At 38.2% G+C, this 18,554-nt stretch overlaps 1 protein-coding gene across 2 annotated transcripts in view; it reads left to right on the top strand.

Annotated features, from left to right (window-relative positions):
* The first annotated feature begins 1,017 nt into the window (after positions 1 to 1,017).
* TNFRSF19 (TNF receptor superfamily member 19) overlaps positions 1,018 to 18,554 on the top strand; it is a 60,370-nt gene continuing 42,833 nt past the window's right edge. Inside the window, exons 1-4 of one of the 2 annotated variants that reach the window (XM_005229710.3) lie at positions 1,018 to 1,264; positions 1,421 to 1,508; positions 13,902 to 13,989; positions 15,444 to 15,554. In XM_005229710.3, coding sequence (XP_005229767.1) covers positions 13,924 to 13,989; positions 15,444 to 15,554 — 177 coding nt within the window. In that variant the 5' untranslated portion in view covers positions 1,018 to 1,264; positions 1,421 to 1,508; positions 13,902 to 13,923. Of the gene's footprint in view, positions 1,265 to 1,420; positions 1,509 to 6,217; positions 6,282 to 13,901; positions 13,990 to 15,443; positions 15,555 to 18,554 lie in introns of those variants that run through there. The other variant, XM_055802356.1, reaches the window with a different exon arrangement.

Raw genomic sequence — 18,554 nt, 5'->3', positions numbered from 1 at the left:
CGCTTACGAGAACTTCAGTGACATCTTCAATATGGCTGATGATCCTAAAAGCCATTCTGCTTGATACTTGTATGTTTTATTAACAGCTGAAGTACAGAGGACTGACTTAACCTATGTGCCAAAAGCTAACTTTGCCTCAGATCGCAGAAAATTAAGTTCGGTTGGACGTTTCTTCTGCATGTCGTCTGCACCGAAACGGTGCAAGTCACAGCAGCCTGGAGAATTCCCCTGCTTTCCAGGGCTGCGCAGGTCCCTCCAGCAATCCTTGCCTCTGTGAACTGCAGCAGCACGGAGAATGTCTGTCAATATACTCTTACTCACCCAAAAGCCTCCCTCTGCTGACAGCACAATGCTGACCACTTTGAATCTACCCCAGCTAAAAAAAATGCCTTTACACTGAAAAGCTTCTGTGAGTTGCTTGTGGCAGCTTTACAGCTCATTTATGTAAAGAAATCATGAGCCAGAGATGAATCAGGCTCAAATAAAACTATTTGCAAAAGGCCACACAGTAAGTAGCAGGGAGGACCTGAACATACTCCTATTGTGCTTGGTTTTGCCAGCAGAAAAGAAAAAAAAAACCACACCAGTGCACAACATGCACCATTTCTTCCTCTCTAAACCTCAATGAAGAGAGAAGTAGCAGTAGTTTTCTGTCATGTATTACAGCTGCCTAGCAAACTGACCTGCATGTCTGACTTGCAGAACTTCATGGAAAATTGTCAATTCCTGTTGCAGACAAAATTATACAGCATCTTTTTAAGAAAAGCTTATAGCTACACTATTCTCCCGTCTTGGGAGGAAACTTTAATGCAATGAAAACTTTGAAGTGAGCCTTGGGTTTGTTACAATAGCCTAACCTGATTAGAAATCATGCAAACTCTTGTTGCTCTTTAGCTGTATTCCCCCACAGGCTGTATTGTAGCTCTCTAACCAGTCCCACAGCATTGAATGATGTCATGGGATCTGCAGCTCAGCGAGATGAAAGGGATAAAGCGGAACCCGCTGGCACTGGGGAAAGCTTCCAACACACAATCCACAACACAGCTTGGGAACTCAAAAGCTACAGATCCAGCCACTCAACTCTAAGCATTTCAGAATCGTGTGCACATTCTCCAGGCACAAGAAAGGAAAGGGGGGTGGGGGGTGGGGGAAGCTAGTGATCGATTTTTAACAAAAGAACTAGAGTACTGAAAGGCAGAATTTCAGAGTGCAACTACCTGCTGGAAAAGGAGCTCTTTTTCCTCTCCAAAGCACTGCCTTTGATGTATGGCAACTGATCACTGATCAGATTACAGGCATTTGGTCTCAGTGCTCGTCTGCCTTTGATCTGCATGGTTAATTTTATTTTCCCGGATTTGGAGTTTCGTCTGGGCTTGTGCTGACATACTTTTTTTTTTTTTTTTTTTTTTTTTTTTTTAAGGAGGTAAAAGCATTTAATACAGAAGCTCTGGCAGTGTGAAATTAGGCTGCAGAAAGCCTGGGCACTGGAAAACTTCAACAGATAACAGGTACTGTATTTTGTATTTTTTTGCAGTTTTTTGTTGCAAGATGTTAAGAAATTATAAAGCTCACATAAACAATAATACTACATATTGTGAGTGCAAAGTTTGAAGGATTATATATAATTTATGCAGCAATTCAGCCAGCAATACTGAGAATAGACTAGGATGTATAAACAATTGAAAATGAAGCAAAATAATAATAAAAAAATGACTATTTTGGGGGTATGTAAGATTTTGGTGTGTGCTGCTCAGTCCTACTGTCTATAGATTTGTAAAGTTATATTTGAATACAAGTATTACATGACTTAGGGGAGTGTTTATTTTCTAAGAAAAGACCAACCATATTTCCTACACTGTGTATACTTTAATTGCCCTCAGTGCGTTTATTAAACTGTGACTTCTTCCAGCAACACTTTTAATCCTAGCAGTTCCATACCTGAGATGAAAAAAGTCTCCTCTTCCACAAGTTATTAGAACTGAATTTATAAACATAACATCCTTATATACAAAAGGGAAATGGTTTTATCTCAAGATTGAAGAAATGATAGTTCAACTATACCATATGAAAAGAAATCTTGACCATAAAAGTAACATTTTAACCTGATGATAGAAGTTTTCTTTAAGACATTTTAATAAATATATTCAAGAAATATTAAGCTTATCTAGAGCAGACACCTGGTTTTGCTGAACTTCATGGAAGTTTTGCTCCTATTTCATTGAAGAAATTTCCATTCACAGTATTTTATATTCTGTTCCTCAAATTCATATTGATAAACATGTACTGTGTTTAAGAAAATTTAAGACATCTATTCCAGAAATTTGTTATAAAGGAGCAATCATCAAGAGATTTAGGATTATTTACTACACATTTGCAGTTTTAAAGGTCCAGATTTTTGGGTGAGCTTGGGCTAAATCCGTAAGTGTTCTCTGCCTGCAGCTGTAGTCAGTCTGTTAAAATAAGACTCAAGCTTCTTCTGTAGGTATTTAAATATAATTTATATTTTCAGAAGAACTTAGAACCCATAATTGGGGCCAGACTTACAAAGAAGTTCAACATTCCAGACACTGAGCTCTTTGAAAATCTAGTCTTAATGGTGGATAGTGAGTTCTTCTGAAATACTGACTTTAGATGTATATTCTTAAATCTAAATTTAAGTGTATATACATCTTAAGTACATCTGTTTATTAAAAAATTGCAGCTAAAAGCCAACAGAAGTGATAGCTGTTAAGCACTGTTAGGAGTGTTACCAGTCCACAGGACCCTCAAGATGTTAGTATTTCAGTATGCACCATAGTAACATGCAAACTCCAATTTTAACAAATTAAGTTATCAACACTTCCCAATAAATGTAGTCAGCTTTCATTAGTCAGTCTGCAAAGTTTGTTTCGTCTAATTAAAACTATATTTGTATATATAAATTTTAAATTTACTGACTATCAAGAGATAATATGCCAGGCACAGATTAACTAGGCCTGACTTGGTATCATTTAGTTTTCTATACTACCAATTAATTCGTATTCTGACTTAACAAGTCAATTACATTATAAGGAAAGTAATTAGCACTCCATGAATAATGTGCATATAGCTGACAAGGAAGAATATTAACACATAGCCAAAGCAAAATTTAGTATTTTTCCTTAAATGACGATGATATACTGAAACGTCTCTGTAACCCTGGAAAGATGGTTTTATTTATTAATTCCATACTTCACTGATGAGTTTCTCTGCCTTTCCAGTCTTGTCTTGTTTGTTGCTACTTTTCTAACATGCACACTTACTTTATGAGGAAAATTGTTTCCAAACCATACCTGTTTGCTGTAAAGTAGAAAGAGAAGCAAATCTTAAAAATAATGTAAGGATTCTTTTTCCTCAGAAGTCAAAATAGCTATGTGAGTCTAATACAATTAAACTATCACTCTGAGAATCTGACCTATCACACAAATGGGTAAAGTGCATAGAAGTTACACTGGTTAATCAGATAGGTTACACTGATGAGTAGGACTCACATATAAAAATGTTTGCAATATTTAGGCCCTAGAAATGCATTTCAGAAAGAAAAGATTTTTTAATTTTGTAAAAAGTCCCTAGGATTTTAGATAATCTTCCCACATATGATGGGCGTTAACCCGTTTAAACTGAAAAATATCTTTGCTTGTCTATATGTAAAAGACTGAAATGAAAGCACAGTTGGACATACTGAAGTATGGTGGGGAGAGGATTTTCAGCATCTTTGTTATTTTAAATAGCAGTTCTCTGGCAGTTTAGTCTTTCATTGATCTGACTTTTAAAGATTAAATAATAATAATAATTCTTGGCACTTGCGACTTTGCTTTTCCAAAGTGCTGTATAAACATTAATTAATCCTCAGGCTTAAGTCTTTAGAAACAAAAAGTTCACAATGCTTTTTCAAACAAATCTGACTAGGAAACTCACAAGTATATCATTTGCTTACTGAAATAGCTTGAGCAATTTCTGATTATAAATAAAGCCATTTCCAAACAGTGTGTCTTAGGTAACATCATAAACATATTTTAAGGTTTGTAATAGTTAAGACTATCAAGAGACATTGCACAGTTATACTGACACCAGTTTCCAACAGCTGTCATAACAAGAATAGATCTATCTCACAGTTGACTGGGGGAACCGTGTTAGCATTTGAGATATGGAGATAACAACTTCCTATTGCTGTACAATTTCTGCTTCCACATCAGCTACGTCTCGCAACTTAGTCTTATCAAAGGGGTCAGCCAAAAGTACTTTCCAAATATTTCTTTTCTGCTTTCTCTGTTGTAGTGAGAATCTCTGTACGTGCATCTGTACTAGTTGCTCTAACAGTTCACTTCTTCCATTTCCTTAGAAGCATCATGATTTTAAAAAAATAAACTGCAATTTTCAACACCTTTCAATAATGAATGCAACTAAGTCATCCATTTTACATTTAGAGGAAATCTATTACATGATATAATAGAGACTTGAATGTTTTAAATGTCACTGTTACAGACTACACATTGCTCATTTCATTAGCACAGTAACCCCCTGTCTGATGAGAAGATCTTAATGTTCCTTTATATGGTAATCCTCAGTGTTTAGTCAACACTTTAAGAACTCTGGTATATTTTACTATGCTTGTCTAACTATACTACTTTAAAACGAGTATCTGAAACACACGTGATGACTCAACTAAGAAAAACTCATGCAATACGTTTCACTAGTGTCTACAGAAAAGAGATAATATACAAAACAGTTGTCTGTAAATAGCGAGAGGATGTAGCATGCTCAGTGCTGTGCAGCAGCTGCCATTCACAACAGATGTGCTGCCATTGCGTCGTAGTATGGCATTCCTCACTGAAATTCAGCCTCTTGCGGCACTTCTTCTGGCAAGGGTCCTGAAGCAAAACTCTTCTTTGAAGGCCTTTTATAAGATAACTACATGAAACCCTGTAAAATCTGTGTTAGTAATTTTTTTTTAAATTGAAAACAACTAATTTTGCAGCAAACATTTTTCTCTTTGCCAACATCTTGCTGTTTTTCAGTAAGTGCTACTTGTTTTTAGAAAAGTCCACGTGACTGGCAAACTCCAAAATTCTATCTCTGTGAGAAGCTCCCAAAAGTTCTGTTTATTTGAAAATGCTTTACAGCCAAGTATATCCATTGGTTCATTCTCTGCAGAGCCTAACTCCGTTCCCAGTGTATCCATATAGTCGTCTAGACTGCAGTGGTATCATTAACATTTTCATTTGAACTAATGACCTGAAATCCCTGCAGTAGCAGCTCTCCAAGGTCTCCAAGATTGGCTTCATCAATGTTGGAGCATCACTAACTTGAGGAAAGCTCCTAATTTACATAACAGTAAGCAGCAGTAAAGCACACTCTTTCTAGTGATGGAACAGTTTGTTCTCTGTGAAGGGCTGGATTTCCGCACTTGCATTTGGTATTGACGCTTTGCTTATAGCTGAGTAACTTGCTACTTGCAGAATGGAAAAACATTTCAGATTCTGAGCTAGCAAGGGAAAAAAGCTACTCAGGTAGTTTGGAAAGGAGAATGCAGAGGGCCTCCATCTCACCCTTTGTGTGGGATAGGCAGAAAGGACTTTGGTGAGTTACAAGGCCTCTTTCTACATGCACCTGAACAGCAGCAAAAAGTTTTGCCGGGCCTGTTTAACCACAGCCCAACAGTCCGGGGCTGGGCAGCTGTAAGCACCACGAAGCCAGGGCTCGTGAGGGAGATCACAGCACCAAGGCTGCGCCCCCAAAGCCCAGGCTGCCTCTGGAGACCGCACGGCGGCTGCGGCCTGTGAGGAGCCACCCAGGCGCACACAGCAAGTCAGCGCCATCCTCCCGGCAGGATGAAAGGGACCCCAGTGCCTCGCCAGGGGCCCAGCCTGGCTCAGCACCGCCGGCACAAGCCGCCAGGGCGGGCAGCCCCCGCCGCAGACGAGGCGCCCCCTGAGGCGGCGGGGGTTCAGCGGCCCCTCCCGCCGCCTCGCCCGCGCGGCCCCGCCCTCCCGCGGCTGCCTCCGAGGGCGCGCGCCTCCCCGCCACGGGGCACGTGGGCCGGGGCGGCCGCCGATTGGCCGCCTCCGGTCACCTGAGCCCGGCGCCCTCCGGCGAAGGAGGGAGGGGAGCGGCGCGGCGTTGCCGGGGTGACGGGGCGGGCCGGAGCGAGAGGAGGTGAGGGCGGGAGCGGGGCGCGGGGCGAGCGCTCCTCGGCGGCGGCCGGCACCCCGCTGCAGCGGCCGGCACCCCGCTGCAGCGGCCGGTGGGCCGCGGCGTGGCAGGTGGGTGCGTGGGCGACCCGGGCGGGCCCGATCCCCTCAGCCTCGGAGCGTGCCTGGCCCTCTCCCGCCGAGGCGCGCCCCCTCGCCTCCTTCCGCGGGCAGGAGGCAGGCGCTGAGGCGAGGGTGCGGGGAGCGGGGCGGCCACGGCGGGGAAGCAGCGGCGACCCCGGGGCTCCCCCGCCGCCCCCCGGGGCACCGGCCGGGCTGGGCGCTGGCCCGAGGCGTGCCGGGCCCCCGCGGCCGCCTGGCACCGGCCCGCCCCGGCCACTCGTTGGCGTGGGGGCGGTGGGGGAGGTGATGGGAAGGAGCCTCCGCGGAAGGCGCGGGCGGGGGGCGGAGGGGAGGGCCCGGCTGAGACCCTTCCTCGCCGGGATGGCCCCGGCTCCGCCGCTCTGGAAGCGGCCCCTGCGCCCCGCCGCGTCCCGCGGCGGCGGGTAGGGAGGGCACCGCGCAGCACAGCAGCGCCGCTGATGTTGCGGGGTGTTGCGGGTCGCGGCAGCCCCGCAGTAACTCCTCCGCGCTCCGCAGTGCGGGGAACAAAAAGCCCTTGGAAGCAGGGCGTTCTTGCTCACAAGCTGTTCTCGCGTCTGCTGCATAAATAAGTTGCTGTTGGCTTCCAACAGTTTCGGAGCCGGAGTTGAAGGAACAGGAGCTAGTAACTTTTTCTCTTGTCTGGTAAGAGGTTGAACAGTTACGAACCCAGTTACGCTTCTGTTGAAAAGCCTTTGATTTTACCTGACGTCTGTCTCCATTAATCTATCCTTGGACTGAAAGTTGTAGTGAAAAGTCTTGATACTTAATACCTATGTAATGCTTTTATACTTACTTTAAATGAATGCATTTATCAAATTAACAAGGGTCCAGTAGCATTTAATAGGAGCAAAAGTGGCCAATTGATTCAATCTGTAAGTAGGTTTCTTCTCTCTCAAGCACACCTTCACTATCACATGTAAAACAAGTTAGGTATGATACTTGGAAGCTTTTTCCATATAAGCAAATGGTGGTGGGCTTTTTGGTTTTTTTTTGTTTGTTTGTTTGTTTTGGAAATTGAAGTAACCCTGTTTATTAGTCGTAAGACGTTTAAATAGTTGAGTAGTCAAGAAATTACTTTTTCATGATTTCCACAACTTGCAGTTGCAATCCTAATAAAAGAGAATGCTGAGAATGGAAGTAACTGGTGTTTGTGCTGTTTAAGACATTGCATGCTATCCAAAACTGCTAAAGAGTGGCTGGATAAATGAAACGTGTTGGCATTGCAACATTGCAATAGTAACTGTATTAACCAGCCCAATGCTTTATAATTCATGATTTTTTTAAAATTACTTTGCAAAGGAACTATTAGTATACCTTGGTATAGATGAGATATGACTGTAATACTGGCATTTGCATTTTATTGTATCACTTACATATCTGAGTACAAATATGTACATATGCAGCTCTGTGCTGAGGTTTCATCTAGCAAACTAGTGTCTCCTAGAACCTGAGATGCATGAAAGGTATTAAATAGAAGGAGCAATTATTTTTTTACCACAGTTTTGATGTTGAAGCATGAAATTGTTCATTGTTTGTACGAGTAGTCTCATCACCTTCAAAGGGGTTAGGAGATCTGGTGTGAATCACAGGTTATGATGCTCTAAAAAGCTTTGTTTAAGTGTAGGAACAGTGTCACCACACTGCACCTTTGTTACGATATTTCAGTCTAATTTCTAATTAATGATAGTCTGGATCTGGTGAGGGACATGAATGGTAAACCATTTTACATAATTTTACCAGCATGGTTTTGAACATCATTTGTAAGTAGAAAAAATGGGGATAAATTACGTAGTTCATGCTCATGTTTTGCTTGATTATATGCTTTTTGATAGACTGGGATATAATACATTCTGTAAATGCTGTATATGGTAGTGAAGGCACTGTAGGGATGCTGCTTTGGGGTGTACAATTATTATCACCATTATTCCTGTAAAGTCAGGTACTTCCGCTAACATAACTTAAAGCATATAGTACTCAGGAGCACAGATATTACCTGGCTATGTGTAAATCTCCCTTCTCTCCTGGTTTGGCCCCTAAAATAGATAGTGTGTTCTGCCAGCACCGACATTCCAACTTTAATCTGCTATCTCTGTGTTTACAAAACGAGAAATATATTCACAGATGCCTAATTTTGTACAATTTCATGTATGGCATCTTCTGAAAAATACAGATTTATTCAATGCTGTATTGAATATGATGAATGCTGCTTGGCTGACAGTATTAGTTTTTCCCCCACATGGGCCTTCTCAGAGCAGTTGGAGCAAATGTGGTCAGACAAGACCTCATTTACTTCACAAAGGGGAAGACCACAAGGGTTGTAGGCAGGGTGTAGAGGGAAGGTGTTCTAAACATATGAGACAGAATAACAATGTGTAGCTCTGTAGTGGAAGTTCTTGTCCCTACCTTGTTCCCTTTGTCTCTGTCATTGCAGCAACATAAGTACTTTCCCTTCTCTTGTTTCTTGCCCGTGGGGCACTGACTCTGCTAAAGCCATCTGCCACTCCTTGCCATTTTATTGCATGCAGTTGACAGCTGCAGGTGGGAAACAGGGTGGTTAGAAGGGAGCCGAGATGCAGTTCATTGAATACCAGAGACCTCTGTTGGCAAGATGAGATGATTATATTTTCATTCCTCTCTTACCCAGAACTCCTCAGAGTACTCTTTGTGAGTGTTACAGAGAGCAGGAAAAGTGGTCAAGTATGAATGTAAAAGCAAATATGGGAAACTTAAAGATCTAGGAAAGTTAACGTGAATTTGGAATTGGGACCCTTCATCCCTTCTGAGGGTTCCCTCAGAAGGTGGATGGCGTTGCTTTTGAAGTGTTGGTGCTCCCATGTATGAGAAACCAGCTAGTAGGTCATAATGTAATCATGCTGCCTCAAGTCTTGAAGTGATGTGTCTTTCATGGTGAAATGTTATTTTTTAGAAGAGAAGGAAGAAATATTTTTTTCTGGTAAGTTGGCTTTGAAATTGAATGATGACAGCTGCTCAAGGCAAGCAAGTTAACATAGGAATGGATTTTGGAGGACAGTGGGTTCAAGAACCCAGGAAGGCTGGAAGTTCTTACTTCCACAATGCATTTATTACGCATTCCTAATTTATTGTTTGATATTGCCCTCTTTATACATATGCATAGTAGCCCGCTGCCACCAACCCTAGAACTATGCTGTCACATTTCTTAATGGAAGTTCGTATCTTGAGTTCTGAACATTACTAATGAGGATTCCTTTTCCCTGAGTATTTTGGGCAAGAATATTACTGTTAACTGAAAAAGATGCATTTGGAATGATTTACTGACTTCAACCTATGTCCACAGTTTTCTTTCATTGAATAAAATTGAGCATAACTGAACTCAGCATTGTAAATGTTGGTATCTGGACAAGAACAAATCATCTTCAAATGTATCAAACTTCTATTTGATCAGACGTTTTGGAAGAAAAATCTTTCATTACTTCTTGCTTGCATGTATATGAGGTGAATGACTTGCATCCAACAGACATCAGTGTAATGCCACTTGATACCAAGAGGGAACTGATTTGCCCAATGGCAACCTATTATGAAGTGCTGCAGTGTTGGCTTTTTGAGCAAGGGCTTTTAACCAAACTGGAGATAGAAATGGGAAGTGAGCAGCTGGCACAAGTTGTCTCCTTTGGGACTAGTTTTCAAGACAAGGAGTTATTAATGTGCCGTAACTATTTGCATTATTTTTATCAAAATGTTGTCATGAAAAGATAGATTTTATTTTTTTGTACAATAATGTTTTTTTCTTGTTGTATACCATTAAATTTCTTTCTCATATGTTATAGCCAGTATATATTCTTTGGGTTTTTTTGGTAGGAACTGGGACAATAAGCACAATGATTGCATGATACAATACCACAGGCATTCCTACATGTCTGCTGAAATGATTTGAACATGTTTTGGTGCCACTAAACCTACTGAAGGTTAAGGCCATAGACCTGCAATTTATTTCTAAAGATGTATTGATTATAAAAGACAAGGTATCTAGAAGATATCTCATATGCTATCGTAGACCTAAAGCTATGAGATTTCATCATACATGAATGATCAGCCAACAAATTGGGAGATCAGTAAAACGTGTAGATGAGTTGGAGCAGTCCGTGATAGTTTGATGCCAGTTTCAAAGCATTAGATTTTGGAAATTTACCCTAGCTTTTGCAACTCCTGATGTTTGAAGGTATTGGATTTGGCAAGAGTGTTATAAAGGCAGTAGAATTACATAGAAAATATTTCACAGGTGCAATAAAATGTCCACACCTAAGTCAACAAACTGTGTTCACCGTGCTTCTCCATGTGCTTTCTGTGTTCTAAAAGTCTTTGAGGTACATGCTGTAAGATCATCATAACAGAAACAGCAACTCCAGAACTGAAATACAAGCTGTAAGCATGACCAACACCATTTGTAATACTGCTTGTTACTCTGTACTACCTTCTGTTAAGAATGGCATTTGTTTTTTAATCCAGTTGTGACTCCAGAATATTACAAACATAAAAATACATCATTAGCCTTGTTTCAATATTTGTTTTAATAAGTTGTTTACATGCTGATTTTTTTTACAGTACTAAATCTTCATCTTACTGCATATTGGAAAAAATGTATAGGATGAATATTAGATTCATGTAGTGAAGCCACATAGTTTTGTTGTAGTAATATGGGAAGTACTAAATCTGTTGGCCTGGTAATCAGGCTGTTCTTAATTTTCTTTATTTTTCTGTACTTCAGGTGACCTGCTCAGAAAAAATACAGGCTGTTTAGGTTATGTCACAGCTCCGTGTTTTAGATCATTATGCTTAGTACAGCTCACCAATATCGTTTGTATCGACAATTCTACATGAAACTTGACAAAAATATACAGTTATTATGATATTCAGTTTCATTTTGGGTATGTCACACATCTATTTTCAGAAGCAGAGGTAAATCTTCAAATTTGAAGTAAAACATACTTTTAATCTTCTAAAGAATCCTAGTGTTAAAATGCTGGTAGTATTATACAGATTATCATAATTGCATTGTAACTGCTATGCTTTATTTTTTTAAGAATAATGTTATTAAGGAATATAATGACTATAAATGTATATGACCTGAAATAATCACTCGACATTCAGTTTTAAGCAATTCAGTTATATTTACAGCTTGATTTCACTTGGACACTTACATAAAGTTTTGCCTCCTGTAGCAATTAAGAAATATAAAGTGTTTATTTTTTTCCACTGAATACCATTATATGAAATTAACAAGTCAATGGAGATTTTTCTTCCAAAATTCTTTTGTTTCGGCATGATTCTTTGAATTAAAATTTAATCAGTTTATATTATTTATCTTTTAGATTTTCAGCTTTATTGTCTTCTCTGAATCAAGTGAAGTCAAGCTTGTTTTGCAGGACTGCTTTTCTGTAATACTATGTAGAGTTGTTTATTGTATTACTATGCTTAGTTCTTTTTTAATCTTTTCATAACATTAATGCTTTTGAATTTCTGTAGCATTCCAAACTGTATAAAAATTGAACAGCAGCTATCTTACATCTGTCTTGATACTTTTTTTCAAGGTTATTGAGGTGCAAAGTCTCACAGTTTTCTTGTCTGATCTGTTTTTACTTAGCATATCTTCAGTTACTATTCAGCCAGAAGATACATGATGGGTGTTTTTATCCTTCTTGTTTCTTTCCAAACATGGATGAGAAACATTTCTTGAAATTTGAGTTCCCTTAACAGTATTTTCACTGTCCACTGGTGGGTTTTTAAAATTTATTGTCTTCAGTTTTCCATGTTTCTGTTTGTTCCACAGTACTTTTTGTGTCAAATTGCTCTATTGAGGTAATCCAAAATTCTTTCTGAGACTTTCCATTTTATCTCTCTCTGCTTCTCCCCTGCCACTCTGCCCGGACATAAAAAAGCAACCTATGTCAGTATGTATTTGTATTACTTGATGGTATGTCTTCTTTTTTACCCATGTTGACATGCATATAATCTGATAATTGTCATTGGCTCATTGACCATTACCATCACTAAGTGAGAAATAACCATAAAAATGTAATCGTGGCTTTCCTGTAGAGTGCTGCTTGACACACCTCTTTGCCTGTTCTGTTCTTCCTAGCAGACTTTAGCTCTTTTTATACTTTACACAATTTATCTTAAAAGATACCACTAGTGCCACTGAAGTTTACTGTCTTTGTACTAATTAGAATTTGTTAATTAGGGTACTCATGCAGTAACATGTAAAATTATGTGTTAGTTATAGTTTATGCTCATTCTGGTCTATATTTAAGTGCATTATGCTTCTTATAGTCCCATATTTCAAAGCATTTCACAACTGTTTTTAGTATTCTACTTTTCTTGTGTTTTGGGTTCCATCCTTTCATTTGTCAGTCTCTTCTACTCCTAAATGATAAAAATTACTTACTTTATCTTTAAAAAAAATGTAATTAAACATCAGTCATTAAGCCCTGAAGTAGGTCAGAGAAACATTATTTTTCATATCTGTCTGAAAGTAGCATTATATTACTGTCATAAGGTATGCAAATTAGGATCAAATGCAAATGGCATGTTATGTAAACTGGATTTATTTATTACTTTCTTGATACTGTTGCTATATAGTTTGGAATTCTGAAATAAAAGTTACACCTACATTTCCAGGTAACTGACAAAAAGTAAGAAACTAAAGATTAACACAAAGACTCAAATAAACAAAAGAAAAGTAAGCAGAGAAAAAATATTCTGTTGGCCGAGCACAATATTCTGAATGACTGTGGGGGTGTAGTTTGTTGATGTAATGATCAAAAAAAACCTAATCAAAGTTAGAAATTCCTTTACATAACTGTTTCAAATGGTTCCCCTTCAGGTTTTTTTAATCATTTATTTGTTAGCACTCTTAAAAAATAATTAAGCAAGGCTTTATGGACTGTTCTTTCTTCTTTATCTGAGATTATGATAAAAATTGTCTGAGGATGTGATTTGGTTATGCTGTTTGAAAAGTCTTCTGTAATAGCCTTTGCCTACCAGATCATAAGCAACCATGTTAACATATCTTTAGAAGTTAATCTCCCTTAGGTAAGTGATGGAAACAGATCCTGTGCATGCTTCTAGTTCTGCACTTCTGAAGTAGAAGGGGTTATCTTAGATGCTACGCAAACCCATTCTGCTCCACACTGTGACGCAGAAGGAACCTTCTCATGAGCAGATATGTCTTGGCAGATATGTGGCATGTTTGAGGAAACTGTTTTTGTCTGTTGATCGTGTACCTAGTTGGGCATCTAACAAGCAAGAAATATGTTAGGGTTGTTAGAGTTGCAAATGTTGATGTTCTCTAATCTAGACTGACAGCAGTTTCTTCTTCTTTTGATAATTGAGGCTGTAGAAACTTTGTGTATATTGCCTTGTCTTCAAAAAAAGAACATGATTTTTAAAGTGTGTTTGTTTTTTAGCTTCCAGGAATCAATCTGAAATATTTTAATGGCATTAACAGAACTGTATTTTGACAAACTGAATGGCATGAAGTGTTACAGACATACGACTTTTGCAATTTAAACAAATTTGTAAAATATAGTAAATTTTTTCTTTTTTTTTAAGGAGAAGGGTTTAATTGTAAGAAATGGATGCTAAAGGTTTACAAGGAGAAGATAAACTGAAGATGCTTATAATTTTGCTAGCATATTTGGTAAGTTTAAAATTCATTATTTTTTTTTCCTTAGGTTGAATGTTGGAAAAATTATATTTGACACAGGAATGGTGTCTTTCGTTTTACATGTCACTGCTAAAACTGAAAGTCTTAAACAGATACACACAGACAATTACATGTGCATTTAATCAATTTAAAAGTGAGTTTGGTTAACTGACTTGTATAATTTCTTGCTACTCCTCACATGCAATTAAAAAATTTTACCTTGAGAGCCTCTTCATGGAAGGAGGACTGGACTAGGACAGAAAATAAAGATGAATATAGTGCTATGAAGGTGATACTTCTCCACTTCAGAGAGGTGGCAGGAATTCTAGGCAATTTGCAGTGACCATCTCTTAGTACATTATGCTAGAGATAGCTCAGGAGTTTGGAGTCTTCAGTTTGTCAACAGAACATAGCATAGCACACGATTACATCACCTACTAAGTGTACTTTGACTCCGGCTTACAGAGACAAGCTGTAGAACTAAGGGTAATTAACACTTCATATCTATCAAAAGGCTTTGGTGTTTCTGAAAAGGCTAATACACAAAATAAGAATTTAGTAACAGTTGTGGAGAGCACTTTCTGTGATGGAAGACTGCATAGAGACGTTTAATTTAAAATCTATTGAGGGAGCTTACAGGGTTTGCTAATGTTTCCTGGGTAGGATTCCAGTGATTATACTGAGACTTTGCATGGCTGATATTACTGCTTATGGTATTTCTCATAACCCTAGTTTCTGGTTTGGTCAGGTAATGTACTTAAATGCCTTTGAAGGCAGAAATTGGGTTCTTTCTCATTTGGCCCATTAAATATAAAGTCATAGGGCAATTTAGAATAGATAGTATTCATACAGATTGGTTTGTTTTTTTTTTAATTTCCAAAACATTTGAGTGACCTTTCAAAATTTATAATATTTATATTTATATTTAAAGGAATAGATTTTAACTTATTTTCTTATTTTTTCAGTTGTGATAGCATCATTTAGGAAAATCAAAAATCACAAATAAATGAAATGGCAATATAATATGATGTAGCTTATTGTCAGGAAGATTGTAGCTGTAGTCAGTGGTCATGTGCATTTTCGTAATGTGTACTACAGTGAGGAACTTAAACTCATGTTCAAACAATTAAGTGTGTTAACATTCTACAGGTGACAAATATCAAGCAGGTCATCTAAAACCTGAAATTATTACAAGTTACTATGTACTGACAAACTTTAAAATTCAGACCACTTACCCATATTTGGAGTGAGATGATTCATTTTCATTGCCATACTTAAAGTTTTTGATAATGCAGAAGTATGTTTTTAAGGTAGAATCATGGATTTATTTCTCAGATTTGGAGTTTATATAACTTGTATGTTAGTAGCAAATTAATTACATTTTGATGAGGTGTGGTTTTGTGTTTTTGTTTTTTGGGGTTTTTTTGTTTTGTTTTTTTTTTTTTAAGCTAAGTAGGGTAATTTGTGAGACTGGAGATTGCAGAGAGCAAGAATTCAGGGACCATGCTGGAAACTGTGTCCTCTGCAAACAATGTGGACCTGGAATGGAACTCTCAAAGGTAAGGAAAACATGCTTTCTTGAATTTACTTTGTTTCCAATAACTGCATTTATTTATGTGGCTAAAATAATAGACAGCTGTACCTATGTGGAAATTTTATTTATTATTAAATTCATTGTTTTGGTGGTTTAATGTCTTCAAGTGTCATGTTTTCTGGGGTTCTCTTAAATATAATGCTCAGTTCAGAAAGTAGTAATGCCATTAATAAAGTACGCAGTACCATTACATTGCCATTACAAGATCTGGGTATGGACTCTCCAATTAAAATTGTGTTTTTTAAAAGTGAGTTTGTTCTACAAAGGGAGAAGAAAAAACCCTACAGTGAATTAAGACTGAATAACCTCACTGTGTAGAGGAGAGTTTGAAAAGTGAGTTTTAAACTAGTGGTTGGTGCAGACCACTGAAATGGGGGAGCTTGACTTTAACAATGACAACATTCAGAATCCATTCTGGATTTTCTCTAGTGTCCAGCTACTATATCTACATCTTGCCCATTGTTAGAGTGTAAAACTGGTGGCCCAAGTGTAACTGTGCAGTCTGGTTGATAAATGATAGATGGGAGCATAAAGCAAGACAGAAGTAGCTCTCCTGCCCTTTCCATTTAGAAGGGCAAACTCTGTTTTGTATTCTGAATGATAGTGTAAAAAGAATGATAAAGGTAGAATTTAGGGTTTTATTTGGGAGAAGTGAAATTTAATTTTCAGGGTTGCTTTTGTAGGCAAGTATGTTGTGTAGATCCAAGGGGAAATTAGAAATATTATTTTTGAAGATTTTTTTAACGTTAAACATTACTAAGTCTGGTATGTATGTGTGTTTAAACAGGGAAAAATAAGCTTTCAGTTTGGGCTTTGTATTTCTTACTATATTCAGCTCTGATAAAAAGTACAAGTTAAGTAGTGAGGTTTGTGTGTGATTTGAAAACATCTACTGAAATACTGGCACATTGTATCTCCAACCCCTGTAGCTAGTGTTCAGTGCGTTAACAGAGATACTTAGTTTCACGCTTTAGTGAGGATTGCTTTCTGTGTTAGGCACTACTAGTTAAGGTTTAGTCATACAAACAGTGCTGTTTAAGTAGAGATCTGAAGATGACTAATGGTATGGACGTGGTTTTTTTTGGATGAGGGTTTTTTCTTTTTTCAGATTGGCCTTAAATTGGAGGACTGAAAGGTTCTGAGGAGTGTTTAATACAGGAGCTGCCTGTAAATATGGCACTTTCTAAGAGTGGTCTTACTAAAGCAGTATTATGTGCATTGATGTAGCATACTTACCTAGTTGGCAACTAACAAAAGCATAAAAACTAATACCCTAAGTAATTACACTTTCAGTTTAATACAGTAATGCTCAACTAAAAAAGGGCAGTTCTAGTTTGCAGTAGTACACTATTCAAGTTACATTTTTACTTTATTTTTGTTTACAATCTGATAGTCGTGATTCTTAGGACTAGTTTATCTGAAAATACGAAGGCTTAATTAATTTCAATGTAAACAATTACTTCTCCCAGACACAAATAGGCTTTTAAATACTATTTTTTGCTACTACACTAGAACTCAAATAACTAAACAGATGTGTGTGTATATATAATTATTTTTACAACTATTAACTTGTTATAAATTTATAAGGTACTTTTAACATTGCCATCATAAGAAAGCATGCTTTGTTACTGTATCAACAACTTAAGTTACTCATATGACCTTTGTTGCTACAGCATGTGAGCATTTCATAATAACTTTCTAAGGGAAGTGCTGTTGCCTTTTCTTAATTTATACATGAGACACTAGCACCAAAATGAACTCTCCCATTGTAATGCAGGAAGTTTTTGGTGGAACAGAGTAGACAGAGGTCACAGAGTGGAACAAGAGGATGGAGGCTTTCTCTTCACAAGGCGCTACATAGACAAGACAAGGGGCAACAGGTACAAGTTGTACCAGGAGAGAGGTTTTATCTCTATATAATAAAGAAATTTTTTACAGTGAGAACAGTCAGTCGCTGGAACAGCCTCCCTAGGAATGTGGAAGAGTCCCCATCACTGGCAGTTTTTAGGATGAAGTTGGACAGGGTACTAGATCATCTCAACCCCCTGTCCCTTGGAAGGCTGGACCAGATATTCTTTCAAGGTTCCTTCTGATTTGAGCTGTTCTGTGATTCTGCAATGAGCATTTAATTTTAGTTGCAAACTAATGCTCAGTCTGTTGGATTGGACTGACCTTCCTGTCTGCATAGATAAGCAGCTTCAGACACCCTTTCTAGCATGAAACAAAAAAACCCAACAGAAAACCCCAGCCTCATTTCATGTAACTAGTTCCAAATCTAGACTCTTCTTTTCAGCTTTTGCTGTTGCATTTTAGTGGAGCTCTCTTTTTCAAAAACCTTTTAAATGTAATTCTTTCTTCCTTAAAATAAGAAAAAAATAGTACCATCTCAGCTTTTCCTTTCTGATTCTCTTATCAAATGTTCTAATAGCAGCACTGCAGATATTGCAGTAGCTTAGAAATAAAATCCATTGATTGCTTATGTTGATTGTATTTCTTGTAAAGTACTTTTAACATTGCCATCATAAGAAAGCATACTTTGTTACTGTATCAACAATTTAGCACTCATGGGAAAGGGAATGAAAGCTGCTTTTCCTGTTTGTTTACTTCTGTTTGTTCATTTAAAAAAAATCTATATAGTCTTTTCTTTTCATAAACATGTCCTTGGTAATGCTTGTGAAGCCTTTGAACCACTGAAATAGCTTGCTCTTGAGTGTGTGGGGGTTTTGTTTGGCTTTTTTGAGGGGGGTATTTGTGGGTTTTTTCTTAAGCAGTGCTTTCTTCAGGGTTGGGAGACTAAAATGATTGTATTGATTCAGAAGGAAGTGTTTGCTTCATGTGGCTCAGCATTATTTCATTTCTTATTAATTTAGTAGAAAACAAAGCCTAAACAACAAAGCAAGCTGTTTAATATCTTTCATTAAGTGACTTTGAGTTGCTAGTGCCTGAATGTGGCTTGATAGTAAAA

The sequence above is a fragment of the Falco peregrinus genome, chromosome 4 (genome assembly GCF_023634155.1).
Source record: "Falco peregrinus isolate bFalPer1 chromosome 4, bFalPer1.pri, whole genome shotgun sequence".
NCBI classification, from domain to species: Eukaryota; Metazoa; Chordata; class Aves; order Falconiformes; family Falconidae; genus Falco; species Falco peregrinus.
Note: the sequence above shows the minus strand (reverse complement) of the source record. Positions and strands in the feature narration are given on the sequence as shown.